Source organism: Gigantopelta aegis, chromosome 14, assembly GCF_016097555.1.
Source record: "Gigantopelta aegis isolate Gae_Host chromosome 14, Gae_host_genome, whole genome shotgun sequence".
NCBI lineage: Eukaryota > Metazoa > Mollusca > Gastropoda > Neomphalida > Peltospiridae > Gigantopelta > Gigantopelta aegis.
Window position 1 is genome coordinate 33,297,697 of NC_054712.1, and position 26,854 is coordinate 33,324,550.

Genomic DNA, 26,854 nt, shown 5'->3' on the forward strand with positions numbered 1-26,854 from the left:
CAGTTGCCCCCCCCCCCACCCCACCCCACCCCTCCAACAAAAATTCCTATCTACGGTCCTGATCTCTCTCCTGATATAGCTGTTTGGCAGTAATGTTAATATGAATAAATATTGTTATCCAAAATCGGGCAAAAATCAGCCTGCCTCCCTACAAAGATGCTTTCTTTTTCGTTCTCTATTTGTCTTTCTTCCTCTTGACCGGCCTCGGTGGCGTCGTGGTTAGGCCATCGGTCTACAGGCTGGTAGGTACTGGGTTCGGATCCCAGTCGAGGCATGGGATTTTTAATCCAAATACCGACTCCAAAGCCTGAGTGAGTGCTCCGCAAGACTCAATGGGTAGGTGTAAACCACTTGCACCGACCAGTGATCCATAACTGGTTCAACAAAGGCCATGGTTTGTGCTATCCTGCCTGTGGGAAGCGCAAATAAAAGATCCCTTGCTGCCTGTCGTAAAAGAGTAGCCTATGTGGCGACAGCGGGTTTTCTCTAAAAAAATCTGTGTGGTCTTTAACCATATGTCTGACGCCATATAACCGTAAAATGTGTTGAGTGCGTCGTTAAATAAAACACTTCTTTCTTTTTCCCACCCACTCCCAACAAAAATGGGAGCCCTTAACGCCTGCACAACGCCAACAGTTTTACCAAGTACAACAATATTTAAGTTATATCACAGTACTAGTTTCAGAACTATCCGATCGAAACTATGAGAAATCGACTAGTTTTCAAAATCCCAATGTTAAATCTTTTAATCTTAAAACTCTAGAAGATGAATCCTGAAAACAAAATATTTCACCATTAGTTTGCCCCCAAAGAATCAATTTTTTTTTTTAAAACACCATTAGAGCACATTGATTAATTAATTATCGGCTATTTGGATGTCAAACATTTGGTAATGCTCTCGACTGACAAATACCGTGTAAAAAAAAAAAACATAGGTCAAGAATGACTTTTTTAAATTAATAGCCCGTGCTTGATCACCACCGTGTGTTGCTGTTATACAAGTGTCACCATACCACTTGCAGAGTTGTTATCAGTTAGTACTACATACATCAAGTTACTTCAAACCAATGGGGTATTTAAATACTGCAGAGGTCAACCTACGTGTAATCATCAAAGAAAGATTTCAAAAAGTACATCAGAATTTTGATTTTTTTTTTTTTTTAATGAGTAACTATTTCCTAAACCGAACTATATTAAGCTATTGCAGCAAGTAGCAACACGACATATGGTGATGTGTTGTCTTTACAAACACACCATACTTTTATCATTCACATCGCTGTTCTCCATGTACCGATACACGTTGTCTTGGGTGTTTTGTTTTTTAAAATATATATATATATATACTACTCAAAAGAATTTAAGGGTCAGATGATATTTTCGACATTATTTTCTGAATGTCAATTATATTAGCTAGACCATAATGTCTCGCATGGTATTGTTCCATTTTGACGAAAGTGGGTCTAAGCAACCCATAAATGAATTAAAATCCACTGTCATTGACACTGTCGACTAGTTCTAATGGCGAAAACATGCTTACATTTGGACGTAAATTAGGGCGAAAGCGAAAGGTCTGCTAATTGCCCATAACTTGCTTTTTCACAAAGCGCTTCATTTGCACGCTTTGCACGTGTATTCCATGTTCCCAATGCTGAATTTCCGTATAATTGGAGCTTGCGTTCGTGTACGGTGCACACTCCAAATTCGACAATGGTACGACGTCAACTGACTATCGAAGATCGAGGAAGGGCTATTGCTTGGCTTCAGGATGGCAATACGCAAAGAAATGTTGCTCTGAGACTTGGTGTCAGTCAGAGTGTCGATGGCCGACTGTGGCAACGGTACCAAGCAACGAATTCTGTTCGAAATCGTCCACGTTCGAGAAGACCCCGAAGCACTACAAATAGAGAGGACCGCTACATCAACAATATGGCTCTACGTCAACGCACAACCACTGCACGCCGATTACGTGACAATCTGCGACTGCGACTGGAACTCGAGTGTCTGATCAAACCATACGCAATCGTCTGAGAGCCAATAATCTACGCTGCCGTCACCAGGCTGTTCGACCACCACTCCTACCATGTCACAGAACGGCCAGACGTCACTGGTGCACGCTTCATCTGCGGTGGCAACGTCGTTGTTCAGTGGGGTCGAGTGATGTTCACTGATGAGTCCAGGTTTAGTCTCCAGTTCAACGACGGTCGGGTTCGTGTCTACAGACGTCCTGGGGAGCGCTTCGCTGACGTTAACGTTAGACAACGTCACCGGTTCGGTGGTGGCAGCGTCATGGTGTGGGGCGGCATCTCTATCAACCACAGGGCCCCCCTCTATGTGGTGGATGGCAATCTGAATGAGATTATCCGGCCGTTGGTTCTCCCAGGCCTTCAGCAGATTGGCGGCGGGGCAGTTCTGCAGGATGACAATGCCAGACCCCACCGCGCCAGGGTGGTAACGGACTTTCTCAGACAACAAGTTATCGCCAGGATGGATTGGCCAGCATATTCGCCCGACTTGGCCCCAATAGAGGACGCCTGGGACGAATTAGGCAGGAGAGTTCGGGATAACCATGCCCCTCCGGCCAACCTTCATGATCTGGGTCAACTTCTTATGGCAGAGTGGCAGGCCATTCCCCAAGAGTTCTTCAGACGTCTGATCAACAGCATGAGGCAACGATGTGTCGTGTATTCGCGCCAGGGGTGGATTCACACACTATTAAACGAATGTTCTAATGTGTAAAATCCATGTTTGACAACCTTCAACTTTGACAGCATGTCATGTGACTTTCTTGTATACAGTGACGTTTATTTGTGTTTTTTTGTAAATATGGAACAATAAATAAAAAAAATTGTGTAGTTTACATCATCAATCTAATACACTCTGAAACTTATTTGGTTATACATTTTTGACCCTTAAATTCTTTTGAGTAGTATATATATACATCTTAACACAATTCAGAGGGGCATTTTTCTTGTTAGAGAACGAGGTACCATACAAGACTTGATAGGTAATCAAAATTGTCATTCTACATTTCAATACCTGTGCATGGAAATTATTTACGAGCACAATGCTAGTATCAGACTATCAACTGCCAGTATAAAGTATGCCAACTTAGGACAGGTTAGATTAACAACAACGAGATATACGAGAATCGAGTTGAAAGAGCGCTCAGACTTGCAACTGAACATTCGAAGAAGTGACCGCAGAAAGTTGGTAAACTTTGTGCTGGCAGTTGGTAGTCTGACTCTAGCATTAGATGTGTATCTAAAACAAGACTATAATGGTTGCAAAACTAAAACAATTTCGAGCCTAACTGAATCAATTGTAGAAGATCACTTGCACAATATCATACACAAAATACTGTCTTAAAATTAATAACAAAGACAAACATGTAATTGCACTTTTTATTGACGAAATTGCACTTTTAATTGACGACAGTAAGAGTAGATGAAAGTTTACACAGAAGTAGAAAAATACATTAAACGTCAATCATACACCCATAATACTAGTACATATATATATATGTAAACTATTAACAGTAAGTAATAAGCCTGTAAAAAGGATTGGTCAAATGTAGAATAGGAATAATAAAAGGATTCCAAACTTTATAACAAAACATGAGCAAAATCGTGTTTTTCATAAATTAATGAAAGTGAGCGATTCCATGGCATTTGTGCAGCGAAGAGCCATTACTTTTTTTTATGGCCAATCAATTTCAGTTAAGATAGGGGCTGGGTGTAGTCCAGCAGTAAAGCATCGCTTGATGTGCGATCTGTCCAAGATCCTTGTTGGTGGGCCTCTTGGTCCGTTTCTTTTTCCAGCCAGTGTACCACAACTGGTATATTAAAGGCCTTGGCATGTACTATCCTGTCTGTGGGATGATGCTAGTGTGTATGTGTACACACATTTGTAGCTGCCTAAATTCAAATTAACATACCTATTAAGGATGCTCAGACAATTACAGAACAACCCCTGCTATTGCCAACAGACTTCTCTATTCTCCAGGGCACTTTTTGAGTTGAACTGTAGTCATTTTTTTATTTTTTCAATGGCATGTTGTTTTTTCGCCGCGGACATTTTCTTAATTACATGGATTGCAGTGCAAAAACTTGTTTTCTATTGAGTTTTACATAAAATATTGCATTGTGTATCATTAATAACATAAATTAGTAGGTTTTTTTTTTTTTTTAGCAAATTAACATGAAACAATTTTAACTGACCCATCAGCAAGAATTTCTGTTTTGTTTATGATTAGTCCTTAAAAATAGTTTACACACCAACCTAGGAGTATTGTTCAGTTATTAATTGATGTAAGACAGTTGCAATAATGATACAAACATTTGTATTACTATTAGCCATAAGCAATACTATTTTACATGATTTTTTTCTGCTCAGTGCAGCACCCCTTGTGCATTTTAAATGTATTATTAATACAAAGTTTCTACTATAAATACTAAAATAAATATCAAGGGTTAAAATCGAAAAGGTCCCGCCCACAACAAAATGAATACCGTGGAATCGCCCAGTCTGCATTACTGAAAATCAAGACTAAATATCTTTTGTCCCTTTACTTTCTGGCATTGTTAAAGACGAGTAGTAATACCATTATGGTAAATCTATCTTTTATATTAGGCTTCTTCTTCACCCTCTTCCTCTTCAAACTCCCCCTCCTCCTCAACAGTAGCCTCCTGGTACTGCTGGTACTCGGAGACCAAGTCGTTCATGTTGGACTCTGCCTCAGTGAACTCCATCTCATCCATACCCTCACCAGTGTACCAGTGGAGGAAAGCCTTTCTCCTGAACATGGCAGTGAACTGCTCAGAGATGCGCTTGAACAGCTCCTGGATGGCGGTGCTGTTGCCAATGAAGGTGGCAGACATCTTGAGACCACGTGGTGGGATGTCGCAGACGGCCGTCTTCACGTTGTTGGGGATCCATTCGACGAAGTAGCTGCTGTTCTTGTTCTGGACATTCAACATCTGCTCATCAACCTCCTTCATGGACATGCGACCGCGGAACATGGCAGCAACAGTGAGGTAGCGACCGTGACGTGGATCGCAGGCAGCCATCATGTTCTTGGCATCAAACATCTGCTGGGTTAGCTCGGGGACCGTCAGGGCGCGGTACTGCTGGCTACCGCGGGAGGTTAGAGGTGCGAATCCAGGCATGAAGAAGTGAAGTCGCGGGAAGGGAACCATGTTGACTGCCAGTTTGCGAAGATCAGCATTCAGCTGGCCGGGGAATCGGAGACAGGTGGTCACCCCGGACATCGTGGCAGACACGAGGTGGTTCAGGTCGCCGTATGTTGGGGTGGTGAGCTTGAGCGTACGGAAACAGATGTCATACAGAGCCTCGTTGTCGATGCAGTACGACTCATCAGTGTTCTCAACCAACTGGTGGACAGACAGGGTGGCGTTGTATGGCTCCACAACAGTGTCCGATACCTGAAACAAATTTTTTTTTTTTAATGTTTAGACAATCCATTAACTGATTAAGAGAGATTTCACTCGTTTGAAACAAGAAAATGGATAGAAGTTATGGAAATGCAAAACGTTGCACACATTGAATAATATATCATTGACCATTGTATGTCAAAGATTTGGCAACTGATATGTGTTTTTTTTGTGGTTTTTTTAAACAACACCACTAGAGCACACTGATTTATTAATCATCAGCTATTGATGTCAAACATATTGCCATTTTGAGAGTCAGAGGAAACCTACTACATGTACATTTTTCCATTAGTAGCAAGGGATCTTTTATATGCACCATCCCATAGACAGGATAGCACATACCAGGGCCTTCGATAAACCTGTTGTGGTGCACTGGTTAGAACTCAACATGTAGTTTTTATAGGAAACCCACTACATTTTTCTATTAGCAGCAAGCAATCTTTTGAATGTGCTTTCCAAACAGGCAGGACAGCACATACCACTGCTTCAGCGCACCTTTTCCTGGTTTGAACAGAAGACTGTTTAACCCCACCCAGTACCAATATTTAAAAGTTTATTTTGTAAATGTCCTGCTAATCATTCGCCTAAAGCATAGAAGATAAAATGTGAAAGATTGTTTGAATATATTTACATGGTATTGTTCTCATTGAGGAATATGTGGCGTAGGAGATTCAGTGTTTTTAATGAGCAAATAAGTGACATTTTACATTGTCTTAGCAAATAAGTGACATTTTACATTGTCTAAGCAAATAAGTGACATTTTACATTGTCTTAGCAAATAAGTGACATTTTACCAGACCGGTCAACCCTCCTGGATTCAGCAGGAGTCTCCTGGTATTTGATGAAATCTCCTGACAATCTGCGCAGGAGACAACTTCTCCTGTTAAATGACATTTTTGTAGGCATAAAAAAAAATCAATCCCTATTTGCCAACATAAGATAAGGGTATGACGGATCTGAAGTGCCAGACTCTGGCCCAGAGTTAACAGCAATATACACGATACATGTTAAAATCACATGTCACAGCAAGACAAAGAAAATACCAATTAGCTATATAAACATACTTGTGTCAGTTAATTTTGTATGTTTGTGCGGTAAAATGTTGGCAACAAGGGTACACTTCAATAGATTTTTTTTTACAATTAATAAATGTTGTGTTTGATATAAAGTTATCCACGGAAATGGGTATAATTCCGGTATATTTCACACAATGTCCGTAATGAGGTTTTACTTAGTATTAATGGAAATACAATGTTTATTGCATCATTATAATGATTTTAAATAAGTACCACACCACTGTTCCTCATTATAGTAAAAACTGAATATTAATTTATAAGATTTATGACCGGCCTCGGTGGCGTAGTGGTTAGGCCATCGGTCTACAGGCGGGTAGGTACTGGGTTCGGATCCCAGTCGAGGCATGGGATTTTTAATCCAGATACCGACTCCAAACCCTGAGTGAGTGCTCCGCAAGACTCAATGGGTAGGTGTAAACCACTTGCACCGACCAGTGATCCATAACTGGTTCAACAAAGGCCATGGTTTGTGCTATCCTGCCTGTGGGAAGCGCAAATAAAAGATCCCTTGCTGCCTGTCGTAAAAGAGTAGCCTATGTGGCGACAGCGGGTTTCCTCTAAAAAAATCTGTGTGGTCCTTAACCATATGTCTGACGCCATATAACCATAAATAAAATGTGTTGAGTGCGTCGTTAAATAAAACACTTTTTTTTTTTTAAATAAGATTTATATAAATTTGTCACAAATGATGACGTAACATAACCTGTAAGTGTAATGCCATAAATGTACTAATTAATTTTATTATTTTCTTGTTAATGTTAACATTTTTGGATAAAAAAGATTTTTTTTTAAAATATTTATTAAATCATAATAATATTTAAACTTTAAAAAGAAATATATACACACATATTTTTATTTTATTTTTTAATTAATTTTTTACTTTTTTTAAAGCCAAGATCTAAGGTTAACAAGTATATATGACATTATGTAGTGTTCATATAACTTATTGTAATAATGTTTACAACAACCTTGCGATTTTGGGTTAAATTGTGTGAAGTTAAAAAATCTCCTGTTTTTTGACAAAATCTCCTTCATTTTCAACACACCTCCTGATTTCTCTTGACTAAAGGTTGACAGGTCTGCATTTTACACTGTCTAAGCAAATAAGTGACATTTTACATTATCTTAGCAAATAAGTGACATTTTACATTATCTTAGCAAATAAGTGACATTTTACCAATGTCTTAGCTCTGCATTTTTATGTCTCATTTAGTTAACTGACTGAAAGTATTTGTTAGAGTTTTTGTTTGTATCAATTTAAAATTTGTACAAACAGAATGACAGCACGCATGAAATACTCTCTGTATTAAGACACCTAAGTTTGTTTTGTTATGACACCACTAGAGCACATTGATTTATTTATCATCGGCTATTGAATGTCAAACATTTGGTAATGTGGACAGTCTTAGAGAGGAAACCCGCTACATTTTTTTATTAGTAGCAAAGAATCTTTTATATGCACCATACCATAGACAGGGTAGCACATACCACAGCCTTTCATGTACCAGTCGTGATGCACTGACCAGGGATGAAAGTGACTTTTCCCAAAAAGGGCTGAAATAATTTTACCAAATTATGGATATGTCTTTGGCCGAGGATGTGCTGGCGTAGACATGCTGGCTTTTACTCGCATGCTTTTTCAAGTGTGATTTGCCTTTTCCGCCGTATTTCACCCTGTCATTGCACCAAGCACAAACGGCAACACCAGGTTGACCGATTTTGCGAACCCACTCGCATTCGCAAACAATACCACCATTTTGTCCAACATGACGCGACCAATGTATACGATCTGCGCATTGGTCTGGCCAATGGCGAATAAACAAATATGGCGGCCACAATGGGCGCAGCCATGTTAGATCTAAAGTTGGATCTAAACTCCGGAAATTTTACGCGGAACGAATGAAAGTTGAAAAGGGGCGGATTTAAAAAAAAAACATTTGGCGCAACAAAAAGGTGGAATTCCGCCGAACTTTCATCCCTGCTGACTGTAGCAAGAAATAGCCTGACTAGCCTACTGCAGGCCTCTGAAAATTACGCAAATCTAATTTTGTGTATCCTATTTTTTTGTTCATGTAAAATTTGGAGCACCATTCACTTGGATATAACGGGCTATGCAAAAAGGAAATGGGTTGCCTAAATTTATTTCTGCACAACCGATAAATGGGTCACGCAGATTTTCAATTCTCAGAGCCCTGCATTGTCACATGTTAAAATATGCTGAGGTGTCCTTTAACACACACAAAAACCTTCTGCTTCCCCCCCCCCCCCCACAAGATGATACAAACCTTTGGTGATGGGACGACCGAGAACGTGTTCATGATTCTGTCTGGGTACTCTTCCCGGATCTTGCTGATGAGCAGGGTGCCCATCCCAGAACCAGTACCACCACCTAGCGAGTGTGTCATCTGGAATCCCTGCAGACAGTCGCAGTTCTCGGACTCCCTACGGACCACGTCCAGGACAGTGTCCACAAGCTCAGCGCCCTCCGTGTAGTGACCTTTGGCCCAGTTGTTTCCAGCGCCGCTCTGACCAAAGACGAAGTTGTCCGGTCTGAAGATCTGACCGAATGGTCCCGATCTCACAGAGTCCATGGTTCCTGGCTCCAAGTCGATCAAGACTGCACGGGGAACATATTTCCCACCTAAAAATCATGAGAATGGTGCAATCTGAAGACCGTCCAACTGAAAGTTTGTTTTGTTTAACAACACAACTAGACTAGAGCATATTGATTTATTAATCATCGGCTATTGGGGAAAAAAGGAAGAAATGTTTTATTTAATAACGCACTCAACACATTGTATTTTACGGTTATATGGCATCAGACATATGGTTAAGGACTACACAGATTGAGAGAGGAAACCCACTGTCGCCACTTAATTCAATTAGCAGCAAGGGATCTTTTATATGCACCACAGCCTTTGATATACCAGTCGTGGTGCACTGGCTGGAACGAGCAATTTGAAGACAGTCCAATTGAAAGTTTGTTTTGTTTAACAACACAGCCAGACTAGAGCACACTGATTTATTAATCATCGGCTATTGGATGTCAAACATGTTAATTCTTAAATGTGATCATAGAGGGGGAAAAAAGGGGTTTTTTTTAACGACACAACTAGAGCACATTAATTTATTAAGCATCGGCTATTGAATGTCAAACATTTGTTAATTCTGACATATGATAATAAAGAGGAAACCTACTACATTTTTCCATTAGTAGCAAGGGATATTTTATATGCACCTTCCCACACAGGATAGCACATACCATGACCTCTGATATGCCAGTCGTGGTGCACTGGCTGGAACAAGAAATAGTCCCATGTGTCCACCGATGGGGATCCACCCTAAACAGACGAGTGCTTAACCACTGGACTACATCCCACGCCTCTAGTCCAATTGAAAGGACAAATTCAGTGTATAAATATGGAAGGGTGAAGCTAATGAACTAACACTATACCACATGCAGTGCATTCACATTCCCCACTGTGTTGCACATGGGACTGGTTACAAAAACAGGGATCATCCTGTCTTAACCAAACCAGCTAAGGAGAAAGAAGGAAGTTACAGTTATGTGACCGGAACAGGAAGGAGGACTCAATGGAAGATTTTTAGGCCATCCCATTGGCTGTTTGGGATGTTCAGACCAGACTACTATCCTGAGGGGAATATACATTTGTTTGAGGCCAGGTGAAGGAAAAACAAAATGACAGTTGATTGCAACGAAAATCAATTTTTTTTGCCAATTTTTGAATAAATGTGACCTAATTTTAATGTCTGTTCCTAAACAAATTGCGTTAGTTGCACTATGCCATCTGAACACATTTTCTATCATGATCGCTTTATTCAGTTTCATTTACTAATCACACAGGCGTGCTAAACAGAGTTGTTTGATTGAAATCATTTGATTTAAATCATGATTTAAATCACTGCAAAAAAAAAAAAAAATCATGCATTTTTATTTTTTTTATTTATTGTTTCATTTGATTTTTATGATTATTGCATTTATTTTTATTGATTATTTTGTAAACGTGATTTATCAGTTAACTTGCAGTACCAAAAATGAAGTGTTATTTAAAATCAATTGTTACTTACGCTAGATAATTATTTTTACATATATTTATAATTGAATTGCAATTAGATTTCAACACCATGTAGTCTAACAAGTCATACTGATCAGTGACAATTCCCTCAAATCTATGGTTGGGATGATCCTGGGAGATCAACACAATAGAAGGTGTCAAGTGAAGCCACTCTGCGTCAATGTGGTAAATTGGACGAATTTGGGGATGCTCTAGAGTGACTTCACATGTCAAACCACCTTATATAGCCATCCTGTCTAAACACCAAGTACTTAAACATTAACTCAATAATCCCCAAAATGCATTTTGTTGCCTCATTTCTAGATGTTCGAGGTATTTCCTTTCTGAATGCAGTGAAGCTTCCAAATTGTGTATTTAATTGGGAGCAAGTATTCAATTCAGAAGCTCCAAATTAAAGTAAAAAAAAAAATCTAATAAATCTGATTTACATTTTTAAAATCTGATTTTTTTCAACCCTGGTGCTAAAAGTAAAAGCACTTTCTTGTAACCTAACACATATAAGGACTTGGTCTTGCTTCTGTATTACTATGTGAAAACTAGTAAGGCTAATCTAAACTGAATAGTTCTCTCCATAAAGCAATGTTTTATATTGATTCACTAAAAATCCAGGTAAGTTTCAAAAAAAAATTATTTTCCACTTTTATATTTATCAAAGTACTGTATGCACCAATATTAAATATTTTGCTATAAATATTCTTTTACTTTCAAAATGTTAACTTTGTGTCCCGATTAACTGCTCTAAATAATCAAAATTAGAAAAACCTACCAAACTTAATACTTACTTACTTCGATTAATTTATTTACAAAATTTTAAAGTGAATATATCTATAGTTAAAGTTATGCACTTAGCAGTATTGAGAAGTAAAATCGCACAACAAACATCAAGACCCCGACTTGTTTAGTGTCATAGAGCACTTGGCACCTTATCAGTTAGTGTTTTTGCTCTGGTGCCAAACTCGGACCTTGCTTTTTAAGGTGCGTGGAGTGATCGTGCATGTGCATGTATACAGTGCATGTAATTTCATTCTGACAAGTGTGAAAAACAGCGTATGTTACACTCAACAAACGGCGCACGTAAAATAGATGGGTATATTTATTTCCATTGTTTACAAAAATCAACAGTTTTCATAGCTCATTTAGCTGATAGGAAGGTCCTTTTATTAAAACAATAAAAATTAAAAACATGGCAGTGGCTTCCATGCAGTCATCAAACTGGTATTTCTCTTTGTTGAACAAGATACTAATATAATAAACAATTTTGTAGACATATCAGTCAAAATACACTGTCCATTTTATTTATTTTGGAGAGTGATTTTTCACTCGCCTTAGCATATTGAGGTGATCAATTTTCCACTCGCCTATAATTTTCAAAAACCAAGGACTGCAAACTGTACATCGAGGCAAGTCGCACCATTTGCAATGAATAGTCAATTATTAATTCTTGACCATATTAATTTCAGTAATGCCAGAAAATACTAATTACCCGGTACTGCTTTCATTTTAACATAACAGCACATTATCAACTCCTAAATAATATCACATTTTTAATGAAACATACAATTGTTTTGTTTAAATTTTTAAACCAGAAGCAGCAGTATTTTATCGAAATATTATGATTAGAACAGTGTGCATACTTCAGAATTTTTTCAAATGAATGCGGAATGTTACGAAATGTACTGATAACTGTTTTTTGGTGGGGTTTTTTTTATCAAACTTCTCCCCTTTTTTCTGGGAAGGGAGAAGTTACTTCTACTTTCTTACAATTTGTAGGTTAAGGCCATGTTTACCTATTCAAAACGGCTGACCTTGTTATTCCAAATAGGAAAACTATCTATTTATCTATTTGCACAACTATTGACAGCCCAACTCAAAATTCCATCACAACTTCCCATGACCCACATGCATCTGGTTTCAAGGACCATACTGAAAAAGTTAAACGTTTGTTTTGTTTAACGACTCCACTAGAGCACATTGCTTTATTAATCATCGGCTACTGGATGTCAAACATTTAGCAATTTTGACATACAGTCTTTAAAGAGGAAACCCGCTACATTTTTCCATTAGTAGCAAGGGATCTTTTATATGCACCATCCCACAAACAGGATAGCACATACCACTGGCTGGAATGAGAATAGACCAATGGGCCTACCAACAGGAATCAATCCCAGACCTACTGCGCATCAAACAAGCACTTTACCACTGGACTACGTCCCATCCCTAGGACCATACTGAAATTGAAGGACCTACCAATGGCCTCATTGTAGTAGACATTTATTCTCTCTAGCTGAAGATCAGAGTCTCCGTGGTAGGTTCCAGTTGGGTCGATGCCATGTTCATCAGATATCACTTCCCAGAACTGAAAAATAAAACAGTAACTAGACATAGGTACAGCTGGGCAGTATTGAAAATTCAAGTTTGATATCGGCATCATTATTTTGGGGGTGATTTACTGCGGTATCAATACGGTATTCAATACTGATATTACAATACCGATATTGGGCAGTATTTTCGGCTTTAAATGCATGCCTGAATTAAGTCTCACCCGCTAATTTCATCTAAATACAATTAAATTCCATACACAAGGCCCTCATCTCTCTCTTATTTTCAGCTATTTTGCGTTCATCAAGATATATTGATAATGCTTTACTAAATGGCGGATAACATTTTTCAAAACCAAAATTTCAGTATTTTTAAATTTGCTTGGTACAGTACATCAGTATTGACATGATATCGATACCGAACGGTATATATGGTATACCACCCAGCTCTAGACACAGGAGTTATACACCAGTGATAGAAACAAGCATTTTGAGAGTAAGTGATGCTAAAGCAATACATATCACCTACCAGCCCCAACAAATATACGTTATCACCTAAGTTCAAGGACCATAACTCTGTAAAAAACAAAAGGGGTAAATCACCATGAAAAATTTAACTCAATCTTTAAAAAAAAAATATGAACAGCAAATTTATAACAGGGATATTTATTAATAAAATATCCATGTTATAAACTTTGCCATTCATTTATTTTGTTTTTAAAAATTATAATTTCTAGTAATTTTTTGTCTTTAATAAAAACAAAACATGCCCTGAAAATGGTGAAAATGCCCCCAAAGTGCTTAGTCTGCCATGCCTTGCCAAATTTCTAGTGAATTTCGACATTTGGAATACCTCAGACAACTTTGGTTATTCGACATTATGCATGATTTGAAAAGTCTTTTAACACAGAAGTTTCTGTTTAAATAGTTTTGTGAGTTACTGTATTACCAGTCATTAATTACCGCATTTTATAGTTTAAGGTTAATATTTAATTGTTATTAAAAAATTCTGAAATGGGGGTTTGTTAGCACTGCAAACCTCTCCCATATTAAAGTTAATGTTTGTTTTGTTTAATTAGAAAGAAAGAAATGTTTTATTTAACGACGCACTCAACACATTTTATTTACGGTTATATGGCATCAGACATATGGTTAAGGACCACACAGATTTGGAGAGGAAACCCACTGTCGCCACTACATGGGCTACTCTTCCGATTAACAGCAAGGGATCTTTTAGTTGCGCTTCCCACAGGCAGAATAGCACAAACCATGGCCTTTGTTGAACCAGTTATGGATCACTGGTCGGTGCAAGTGGTTTACACCTACCCATTGAGCCTTGCCTCACTCAGGGTTTGGAGTCGGTATCTGGACTGGGATCCGAACCCAGTACCTACCAGCCTGTAGACCGATGGCCTGCCACGACGCCACCGAGGCCGGTGTGTTTAATTAGAGCACACTGATTTATTTGGCTATTGGATGTCAAACATTGGTTAATTTTGAAAGAGAAAAAACCCACTATAGTTTTCCATTAGTAATAAGGGTACTTTTATATTCACCATCCCACACATAGGCATTTGATATACCAGTCGTGGTGCACTGGCTGGAACGACAAATAGCTTAATGGGCACACTGACCGAGAGATCCATCCCAGACTGACCACACATCAAGCAAGCGCTTTACCACTGAACTACATCCCACCCCTCTCCCATATAAAGTACAGAACTGACCACATGTGTACCAACTGGAACAAATCCTGTTTCACCAGGAGCTTCTGAAAGGAAGGGGTGCCGCACATAGTAAGGTTGTGTTTGAACAGGCTTTTAAAACTTAATTTTATGTTTGCGAAAAGAAATAGAGTAGTTATCTGGCATCATATGAAGGCCTCAAATTTGGCAAATCACAGGGCAAGGCCATTTGACTATGATGACCAGTTAGTAACATGCAAAATAATTTTCAGGGCATTGGGGCATATGACTAGGGCACTGTGACAATTTGCTGCATGGCTGCCATTATATTTTGAAGCCTAGATCTGTGGCTGTTCCGTCCTTGTTTAGAGTATTAAATTAACAGGCTTTCGGGGGAAGGGGGCATTGCCAACCTACCCGACTCATAATCACTCCATTTTATAAAGAAATTGTTTTGACAAGCATTCTGAGAATACTGCTAAAGCAATACATGTCACATAATGGAACCAACAAATTTTCTTATATCCTTAATTCAAGGGAAATAATTGAAAAAAAATGTGTAAATCTTCATATAATTTAAAATTGACCTGTAACAGTATTCTCCTGGCGTACATACGATTTTGAAAAGGGGGGTTCCAATATATAGGATTTTGAAAAGGGGGGTTCCAAAATAGATTGCAGAGATATTGGGCATATATTTCTGTTGAGTAAATATAATGTCAGATATATTAAATTATAAAAAAAGTGATTTCAGGGGGGGTTCGGTCGAACCCATCGGCTATTGGATGTCAATCATTTGGTAAATTTAGATTAAAATAGAGAGAAAATCCTGCTACATTTTTTCATTAGTAGCAAATAATCTTTTATATGCACCATCCCACAGACAGGATAATACATACCACTACCTTTGATCTACCAGTCGTGATGCACTGGTTGGGCCCACCAATGGGGATCGATCCCAGACATTGAGTCAGTGATGTCCAGAACCTGGTTTATAACATTATGTGTTTATATATTGGCTCGGCAAGACTTCCAAATGTTCCAGCATTCAGTTCATTCAAGCGTAGGTTTAACTAATTTATTGTTAGGGTAAGTGATAGTATTAGCACGCATGCTGGAATGTAGGAAAAGTCCTTCTGCCTGTTGTGCACCCACTATCCCATCCACCCAGGTACCAGCATCTTCAGAGATCTATGATTGGAGTAATGTAGATAAGATAGCATAGCGCTGACATCGACACCGTCTTCTTAACTGAGACGTAGGCGAAAGTTTCCATTACAATACCGTAACTAGGTCACTATAATGTTGCATTACTCAGTGTTACGGGCACAACAGAGAAGAGGGGGTGGCCTGGGGGTCTAACCCCCCCCCCAATAATTCTTCACCATTATATTGGTAACATATCCCCAAACCCCCATAAAAACTCAGGTGCTTCGCTTAATCGATCTCGGTCAACCCTCCTCCCTCCCCCCACTCCAATGTCTACTTGCTTCCGTTGTGCCTGTGTAACAATGTTAAGTTATAAATACAACAAATCCTTAAAAATGTTTTTAAATTAAAAAACCCACAAAAAAACCAAATTGTTTTAGTTTTTTTTTGGGGGGTGGGAAGGTGATGGAAATGAAGATTAGGAAAACTTTCCAGTTTTCGCTATACTTTATCCACTTCGACCCAGTTTTGACCTAGTTCCGGTTTATATCAACGTGTTTATTATAAATTATGTATCACATCATGTAGTATAATACTTACGATATCGTATAACTGGGTTATTTAGAAATCTACTCCACCCCTATATTGTAATGTGTAGTAAATATTAATATCTTAAAAACGTCCACTGAAATTCGTCGACAATCCTTCGAATCGAGCTCAGCGATCATAAAAGTAGGTCACGTTTAAAGAGACAAAAAAAACTTTGTAAAACTTATCAACAGGCAACTATTTAGTTTAGCGATTATTTTAATATTGTGGTGGTCGTTTTGCTAAATACCTTGGAACCAATTTGGTTCCCACACTGGCCAGCTTGGAGGTGAACGATTTCTCTCATGGTGATGATGCGTCAACACTAACACAGCAGACGATGTGTGACTAAGCCCGGAAGAACGGCGAAGTTTTCCTGTGATCTTTGAGCTACAAAATCACGTGTTGCCGTGTTAACTAAATACTCAAAGCTGATTGGTTCTTTTCAATCGTCGTACTTGGTAAGACAGCTGTAAAAACGATGAAAAGAGGTGCTTGATAGGTTTGAATTTTTAAAGGAACCAATAGGGATATTCCTAATATAATAATCATGATACATTTAAATTTGTGAATTAACAGAGTTGAAAGTAGGAACACTTAGACGTCAATTTAATAAGTTCTTTTGAAAAATATTGCCTTTCGTTTTTATAAATATTTAAAATATATATATTATTTTAATTACATTTTTTTTTGAACTTTTGAAAATTGTTGCTGTCACCGCTATGTTCATAGTTGACTCCCCGCCCCCTCCCCCGGTCCAAAGCACGCTATACCCCCTGACAAGAAATATACAAAAACAAACAAAACCACTACCCCCCAAAAAAAAAACCAAAACAACAAAAACAACAACAACCCCCCCACCCCCCACCCCAAACAAAAAATAAAAAACTAAAGAAAAAAATCACTTCCAAACAAATAAACAAATAAATAAATAATAACCCCCTCCTCCCGAACATCTACCTAAAACATTTAGCCTAAAAATGTAGGGTAGGTCGCCCCCCCCCCCCCCTCTTTTCTTTCTTTTTTCTTTTTCACTTTAAAAGAACAACAAACAAAACAACTATATTAACTCCTAAATAAAACAACAACAAAACAACATCGAATAAATTTAGAGTCGATCCTTTTTCTTAGATAGCGTCGGGTTCACGGAAACACGCAATTTAAAAAAAAAAAGTTTTTTTTTTTTTTTGGGGGGTATTTATTATTATTTTAGGTCTTTCTGTACTCTCTGTGAACTGTTAAAAATTAAGCTGTGGTCAGGGCCGTAGCTAGGATTTTTTGTTTGGGGGGGGGGGGGGATGAATGCGTCAACTGAGTAGTTAATAGTCTAAAACTTCTTTTCTTTAAGTTTCTATAATGCTTTTCGAATTTTTTCTGGGTGGGGGGGGGGCAAGTGCCCCCCTTGCCCCCATGCTAGCTACGGCCCTGGTGATGCGATTCAATTTTTCCATTTATATTCAGCTAAATAACCTGTCACGAAGAGACCACATTAATACTACGTTAGAGAAACAGCCGAAGAAAAGGATTGGAATGTTTATTATATAACATTTAGTGAAATATCTTAAAATATCAGTGAAGTAAAAGTGTTATCAGTCATTCAGTGACGATAACACATTTTAGAGTGAAAATTTCACTATTTCACTCTAAAATATGTTATTCCTCACTGTAGAAAGTGTTATCTTCACTGCAAGAAAGCCGGAACTATTTTGCTACTGGCATTTTAATTTTAATTGCCAAAAGTTGTGTATGTATGTGTGTGTGTGTGTGTGTGTGTGTGTGTGTGTGTGTGTGTGTGTATTTATGTATGGATATCTATATATTGTATGTATGTCGAGGTTGACTGTTACATACATAGATATTAACGCACTGGCGCAGGGGATAATTAAATCCTTTCTGGCCTCACAAATTGTCCCATGCCGTTGCTGGGACTCGAACCTGTGGCACCGAATCGCCTGCAAATTGCAAGACTAACCACGATGCGCTCAGAGCTATCGAAGCATCCATAAAAAGGATGTTCTTTATGTATGTATGTATGTATGTATGTATGTATATATGTATGATTTTATCAAATTTATTACAGTACCACCACCACCACTGTATTCGTTGCAGCTCTAACCTTACGAGTAGATACAACTCGGGACAAATATTTAATATATAAACTTTATTACAATATTTATAAAATTCCTTATTGACTATATTTAGGTTTGTATTTCTTTGCATTTAGTAACAATTAGATGCGGGCCGAGATTATCAGGCCGAGATTATCATTAGTGTACGAGATAGGGGACAGGCGTGGGGGCCAACTAGAGCAAGCCATCAAATTAGGGAAGAAGAAGAAAGGAATGTTTTATTTAACGGCGCACTCAACACATTTCATTTACGGTTATATGGCGTCGGACATATGGTTAAGGACCACACAGATATTAAGGGAGGAAACCCGCTGTCGCCACTTCATGGGCTACTCTTTTCAATTAGCAGCAAGGGATCTTTTATATGCACCACCCCATAGACAAGATAGCACATGCCACGGCCTTTGATGTACCCGTCGTGGTGCACTGGCTGGAGCGAATCAAATTAGCGAAAACAAACATACAGATATTCGGGCAAAATGAGCTGGCCTGAAACCCTTTCACCATGTATTTCCATCATTCTACCCTCAATATTAGTTGAAATCCATGTAAAAATACATGGCGATTCGTTTGCAACCCTATTATATAGCTGTTAGACAGTGATGATAAGATGAATACACGTTGATATCAAGATTCGAGCATTTTCATTTAATTTGAGCAAAAGGTAGCCTGCCCCCACCCCCCCCCCACCCCTAAAAAAATTGGAGCCCGTACACCTATGGTAATTACCGGCGAGAGGGGGGGGGGTTGTTTAACGACACCACTAGAGCACATTAATTTATTAATCATCGGCTATGGGAAGTCAAACATACGGTAATTCTGACACGTAGTCCTCTGAGGAAACCCGCTATATTGGTCCATTAGAAGAAAGGGATCCTTTATATGCATTTTCCCACAGACAGGACATCACATACCATGGCTTTTGACCAGTTGTGGTGCAGTGGTTGGAACGAGGAAAAACCCATTGAGTTGAATAGATCTGCTGAAGTATATCACTATTCAAACAGAGAATGACTGAAAGAAAGAACTGTTTTATTTAACGACGCACTCAACACATGCTATTTACGGTTATATGGCGTCAGACATATGGTTATGGACCACACAGATTTTGAGAGGAAACCCGCTGTCGCCACTACATGGGCTACTCTTCCGATTAGCAGCAAGGGATCTTTTATTTGCGCTTCCCACAGGCAGGATAGCACAAACCATGGCCTTTGTTGAACCAGTTATGGATCACTGGTCGGTGCAAGTGGTTTACACCTACCCACTGAGCCTTGCGGAACACTCACTCAGGGTTTGGAATCGGTATCTGGATTAAAAATCCCATGCCTCAACTGGGATCCGAACCCAGTACCTACCAGCCTGTAGACCGATGGCCTACCACGACGCCACCAAGGCCGGTAAGAAAATGACTGATCAATTTATCCAATCTATGTATGCTGTATTCAACAATTCTCCAAAATGTCTGTTATACAAATTCGTTGTTAATAATTATTGCTCACAACCTTACCTTCAGAAATCTATTGCCCTGAAATACAACCATATTTTGAGTAATTTTAGATTATCTTCCCATAATCTCTTTACAGAAACGGGCAGATGCCACAATATTGACAGGAATAATAGAATTTGTAGTCTGTGCAGTATGAATGTAATAGAAGACGAATATCACTGTGTTCTAGGGTGTCCTTTCTACAGTAACATAAGACATAAATATATTAAACCTTTTTAATATAATAAACCATCAACATTTAAATTAACGCAACTGCTGTCCAGCGACAATTCAAAACAGCTAATTAAATTGTGTAAGTATTTGAACACTGCTACCACGCTTAGAACAGACAACATTGATATATGATATATGTTATTATATTGTATATTATTGTTATACATGTATTACCCATTTACTATAGAATTTTATCGATTGTAACCTGATGCTACATATCGTTCCCCGCAATGTGCACATTATATTATTTTATATATAAATATGTATGTATGCCTACAAAATGTATATTTTTTGGCAAAAATAAAATGTGTGTTTATTAAAGAAGTGATTACCGTGCCGTAATTACCGTAGTCCTAAGTTACTGCTGACCGTCGTAGTTCACAGGTCGGGAGGTAGACCCCCCCCCCCCCCCACACACACACACATGCGTACACACACACACACACACACACACACACACACGCGCACACACACAAACACACACACCCAAATGTCCTAGCAGGGGCAGATCCAGAATTTGTTAAGGGCGGGGTATCAAAAAAACAAACGAGCGGAGCTTCCAAAGAGGGCAAGATCTGTAAGGGCTTTGAAGTTTGAAATAAAGAATGTCAGAAACACGTTTTTAGGCTGACTTACCTTTGTATATTGTGGGTGATGAATTAAACATTTTGTTACTAAAAAGGGTACTTTAAACGCCCCACACACCCGCTGGATCCATAATTACCTTGACACATCGGAGGGAATCGATTCAGAAAGAAATGTCTACTTATTTTATTGAGAGAAGTATCAGAACAGAAATCTATTTTCAGATAATAATTCCGAGCGGAACGAAAATTTATTCCATATCACACAAAGCAATATACTTTGCACGCTAATTTAAAAAAATCAGACGAAAACCAATACAACCCGAGTATTAATCGATTTTATACCTGTTGCCGAAACTGCCGTGCTGACTGAATATTTAATGGTGTTCCAGGAATATTGTTCTCAACTAAAAATCAATTATTCTCGCGTTGTCGACGGGCGGAGTTTATTGGCGTTTGTCATGTATCGGTGTTTGGGAATTCTCCAGACAGGTAGACTGATGGCTCAGGTAAACAGAGACAAATTGCCAACAGGTATGACCTTTGGGTTTTGAGACGAGCGTGAATCGATATGCGCGCGCTCTGCTGGTAAAGGAGTTACAGTCAGGGCCGTAGTTAGCGGGGGAAACAGGGGCAATTGCACCCCCAACCCCTAAGTTTTTTTTATTTTTTTTTTATTTTTTTTACTGGTTATTGATATTGACGTTTTAAATATATAACCTCCCGAAATGGCTGCAAAATGGTATTTCAGCATCTGTAAATTTAAAAATAGGGGCGTGACGTAACCCAGTGGTAAAGCACTCGCCTGATCAGCGTTTGGTCTGGGATCGATCCCCGTCGGTGGACCAATTGTGTTATTTTTCGTTCCAGGCAGTGCACCACGACTGGTGTATTAAAGACCGTGGTATGTGTTATGCCGTCTGTCAGATGGTGCATATAAAAGATCCTTTGCTACTAATGGAAAAATGCAGCGGTTTCCTCTCTAAGACTATATATGTCAAAATTACATCCAGTAGCCGATGATAACAAACAAACTATTTCTCTTATTTATTTTTTTATTTATTTATTTATTTATTGTCCATCTAAAATGTAGAAATTATGTATGTTTTCGGTCCAGCGGTCAATTCCTTTGGTTCGTTTTGACGTGTGAACATTTTATCCAGGACTTACTTCATTAAATGTTATTCCGAACTGACCATACCACGCCGTTAACACCCCATCAACTTCCTGTTTTCCTTTTAGGTACAAACTCTGAATTTATTACTGTACCCACAACGAGCATGTTTGAACGTTATTTGTATGCATTGATGTATGGATGTCTATATATTGTATGTATGTCGGATTTGACGTTTACATACACAGATATTAGCACACTGGCGCAGGGGATAATGAAATCCCTGGCCTCACAGATTGTCTCATGCCGTTGCTGGGACTCGAACCTGTGGCACCGAATCGCCCGCAACTTGCAGACTTGAGAGGAAACCCGCTACATTTTTGCATTAGTAGAAAGTGATCTTTTATATTCACCATCCCACCGACAGAATAACAGATATCATGGCCTTTGATATACCAGTCGTGTTGCACTGCCTGGAACGAAAAATAACACAATGGGCCCACCGACGGGGATCGATCCCAGACCAAACTCTGATCAGGCGAGCGCTTTACCACTGGGCTACGTCCCACCCCTAAAAGCGAGCTTATTTCACTTCAACTTATTTTCGTGCTTATATCCAATTTAGGTTCAAGCACGCTGTCCTGGGCACACACACACACACACACACACACACACACCTCAGTTATCTAGGCTGTCTGCCCAAGACAATGGGTTAGTTGTTAATTGTTAGTGGTTAGTGAGAGAGAAGAGGGTTTAGTGGCCTTACACCTACCCACTGAGTCGTTAAAACTCGCTCTGGGTGGGAGCCGGTACCGGGCTGCGAACCATGTACCCACCAACCTTATGTCCGATGGCTTAACCACGACACCACCGAGGCCGGTGCAAGCCCATTTAAACAAGGTCTGGTGCTGTTTATGTATTCTATCCTGAACCAAACTACTGGCCATGCCAAGGGTTGGGGCCAGGGCCCAATAACACAACGCACTCGTAACACTTAAACGGCCTCGGCGGCGTCATGGTTAAGCCATCGGTCTACGGGCTGGTAGGTACTGGGTTCGGATCCCAGTCGAGGCATGGGATTTTTAATCCAGATACCGACTCCAGACCCTGAGTGAGTGCTCCGCAAGGCTCAATGGGTAGGTGTAAACCACTTGCACCGACCAGTGATCCATAACTGGTTCAACAAAGGCCATGGTTTGTGCTATCCTGCCTGTGGGAAGCGCAAATAAAAGATCCCTTGCTACCTGTCGTAAAAAGAGTAGCCTATGTGGCGACAGCGGGTTTCCTCTAAAAACAGTATCAGAATGATGTCAGTGTCCAATAGCTGATGATAAGATAAAAAATCAATGTGCTCTAGTGGCGTCGTTAAATAAAACAAACTTTACTTTCGTAACCTTACGTCAGACGTACACCACCCATGATGTATTGTGTACGTCTGACGGAAGTGTTACGAGTGCTTTGTGTTACCGGGCCCATGAGAGACATACATGAACCCTGGGAGGATATAGGCATGTAAAACAAGTTTGAGCTGATCTGAACTCTTCATATTATATATAACTGTGGACAATAAAACTGCCAAATCACCAAGTAATATATTATATATATAATTAATTGAATATGAAGCGGCGACTTCATCCATAGTTGTTAATGACCATATTATGATGATTTTGATGCATATTAATTTTAGCAGACTTGTGCTGCACTGCATGTGTTAACGGACGGACACAACCGAGTGACAAAATGACTTCAAACTAACAATCACAATGAGGCCACGTGGCCCAATTTGTTACAATACTTTAATAACTTGACCAGAAGTAAGCCACGCGACCGGGGTACGAACCGGTCTGGTGGGCACGTTTAATTTCTATTGTCCATTTTACTCTAACCTTTAAAATGTGTCCAAAAGACAAACTCTATTAAGTGTTTTTTTTTAGCCTGCTTATTTAAATAGTGCTTTTCAAAACCGGCTTCTATTAGCTATTGTTGTTGGATTACCGATTTGAGAGGCTTTTTTGTTAGCAACGCCTAAATTATAGCCTTCTTGTTTGGTCATCGAGGGTTACGCGTGTCACGCAGTCGAAAACACCCGACTTAGGTCATCGTGGAGGTCACGTAACCCCACCAGGTCTGGGTCACGTCGGGCAAGTCTGGTTAACCCCAAACAGCCTTTTGCTGAGGTCAAAAAACTTAAAATGACCCGGTCGTGTCAGGGTGAGGGAAAAAATACAGAGGCTTTTTTATATTTTATTATTTCTTTTTTAAAGAAAAAGAGAAGAAAAAAGAAAAATTCAATCAATCAAAACTTAAAGAGGCTCTTCTGAACTTGCCGCCATTGTTAAGATGTTTGATGCTAACAGATATTAACCAACTAAAGATTAAAATTGCATATTAGTATTAAATACATTAGTTTTTGTTTCGAATATCAGTTTCTTCATATATTTGTTTTTTATACGTACGAAATTATTGATACCCTACTTTTAACCTGTGAAAATGGACACTAAGTTTGGTTAATCTATAAACCTATAACACATCTGGATAAAGTTATAATAGAGTGAATACTCTTTAAAAATAGACTAAAGCTCGTCTTAATAACTTTTACTTCTCAGACGTACGTGCGATTCTTAAAATACGAAATATACATTTTGAGAAATACTTCGGCTGTACGGAAATGGATTCTGTTTTCAAATAATTTCGTGTGTACGATAAAATAATATTTTAGGAAATAAAATGAAATTTAACCAAGTAAAAATATTAGAACGACCAGAAACACCTTTTATGTACAACCACTAATATTTTATGCAAAAAAATATATCTGATATGTAATTACAATCGTTAAAAAGGCTCTGTTAGTCGATAACACGTTAAAAGTTGCAGCAAATTCAGGAATGTCCCTTTAAGACCAGAGAGACAGATATTTTATTAGTTTATTAAAGTCTCACCTTATCTATATAATAATAAAATGCAATTTAAAATACTGTATAAAAGTACATAAGCCATTCCTTACGGGAACTATGACAGACTATCAATAAAATAAAAATATAAAAACTAGCATACATATATATACGTAACACACGTAAAAGATACATATACTAAAATGTTTAAAACTATGATCATAAAATTTGTATTATAAATAATATTAAATACCGTGTGACGTATGTGAGTTTGGCATTACGGGCGGGACGTAGCCCAGTGGTAAAGCGCTCGCTTGACGCGCTGTCGGTCTAGGATCGATCCCCGTCGACTGGTATATCAAAGGCCGTGGTATGTGCTATCCTGTATATGGGATGGTGTATATGGAAAAATGAAAAAATGTAGCGGGTTTCTTCTCTAAGACTACATGTCAAAATTACTAAACTGTATGACATCCAATAGCCGAAGATTAATAAATCAATGTGCTCTAGTGGTGTCGTTAAACAAAACAAACAAACTTTGACAATACAATTTATGTTATGTTATGCTATATACTAGTATTTTAAACTGTTGAATTTTTATATTGATGTTGCTCATCACTTTAGTTTTGCCTTTACCATGGTTTGACATCCAATAGCCGATGTATTTTTCGTGCTGGGGTGTCGTTAAACATTCATTCATTCATTCATTCATATACTAGTATTAACATTAAAATTTCATGGATCAAAGATAGTATAGTTTATAAAATATTAACAAACTTCAATTCTTCTGTTTAAACTGAACGTTTCAGATCCGGCTCTCTTCCAGTTTCAGTGGCTCTGGAAAGGTGTAAAGTTATATATTCCACTCTCACTCTCTCTCTCTCTCTCTCTCTCTCTCTCTCTCTCTCTCTCTCTCTCTCTCTCTCTCTCTCTCTCTCTCTCTCTCCCCCCTCCCCCCCTCTCTCTCTCTGTATCTTTCTCTCTGTCTGTCTGTCTGTCTCTCTTTCTCTCTTCCACTATCTCTCTTTCTTTCTCACTCAACCAAATGTCAAAATAACCTTATTACACACCAAATAAACGTAATTTAAAAAGTGCTGAGGTGTCGTGCAACACAAATTCCTATCCTTTTCTTTAATCTGTCATATATGTATTTTTTGACAGCTGATAATTTGAAAATCAGTTTGCTTAACTCGGCAGGTGTGCGACCTACTGACCGGAAATGACCGAACAAGTTAGTGGAGGTTATGAACTAAAATCACCTGGTCGTTACCCACCCGTGCAGTTGACCAATGTCTCGTGAACAAACCAGCAACACGTGCCTGAGATCCATTACGCGCACGCGTAATAAGGGTGCATCAAATATTTTGAAAAGGGATACCCCGAGGCACACCCACAGGTCATAGGTCGCATGGCGTTTGGCCAAGCCAGGACAATATTTGTCGTGTGCGATTTTCCGGTCAAGTAGAACGTAAAAATTAAAATATTTAAATCACATTTTGTGCTCTACGCATTTAGTGGATCATTCTTTTTTTCTTTTCTTTAAAAATTTATTAAAAAAAAGAGTAATAAATGATAGTGATTTATTGTTACTAATTTATTTAACCTGGTACATCAACAAAAGACTGATCCAACTCTATTTAAAGGTGTTTGGTCCGCTTTAAAACAATGTATGATATTTATCAGGCAGGCGTGTCTAGACTGTGACATGGGCTTTCGAGCCATGGTGCCCCGGAAAATAATACGTTATTAAAAAAAAATCGCTGGGCCGGGGGGGGGGGGGGGAACCCCCGAAATCCCACCCTGTATACACGCCTGTTTCCGACTATTATTAAGTTTCTTTTTTGATATAGTAATGTTTTCACATCTTGACTTTTTTTTTCTGGATATACTTACTTATAAATTTGGCACTCCATAAGCAGAAGGGAAGAGACGTAGCCTAGTTGTAAAGTGTTCGTTTGATGCGCGGTTGGTCTAGAATCGATCCATATCAAAGGCCGTGATAATATTATGTGCTATCCTGTCTGTGGGATGGCACATATAAAAGATCCCT

The 26,854-nt window shown here is 38.8% G+C and overlaps 1 protein-coding gene across 1 annotated transcript; it reads right to left on the reverse strand.

Moving 5' to 3' along the window:
* Positions 1-3,387: 3,387 nt before the first annotated feature.
* On the reverse strand, positions 3,388-16,769 carry LOC121389373 (tubulin beta-4B chain-like). Its single transcript, XM_041520969.1, has 4 exons — positions 16,614-16,769; positions 12,871-12,979; positions 8,812-9,167; positions 3,388-5,441 (listed from the first exon to the last, which is right to left on the reverse strand). Exons 1-4 carry the CDS (start codon positions 16,668-16,670, stop codon positions 4,626-4,628), a joined length of 1,338 nt encoding a protein of 445 aa, XP_041376903.1. The 5' UTR covers positions 16,671-16,769; the 3' UTR covers positions 3,388-4,625.
* Positions 16,770-26,854: the final 10,085 nt, after the last annotated feature.

Coding starts and splice junctions, on each gene's coding strand:
- LOC121389373 (XM_041520969.1), bottom strand. CDS start 16,670: ATGAGAGAAATCGTTCACCTCCAAGCTGGCCAGTGTGGGAACCAAATT. Junction 12,980..16,613: donor GGAACCAAATTGGTTCCAAG/GTATTTAGCAAA, acceptor TTTATTTTTCAG/TTCTGGGAAGTGATATCTGA. Junction 9,168..12,870: donor CTACTACAATGAGGCCATTG/GTAGGTCCTTCA, acceptor CATGATTTTTAG/GTGGGAAATATGTTCCCCGT.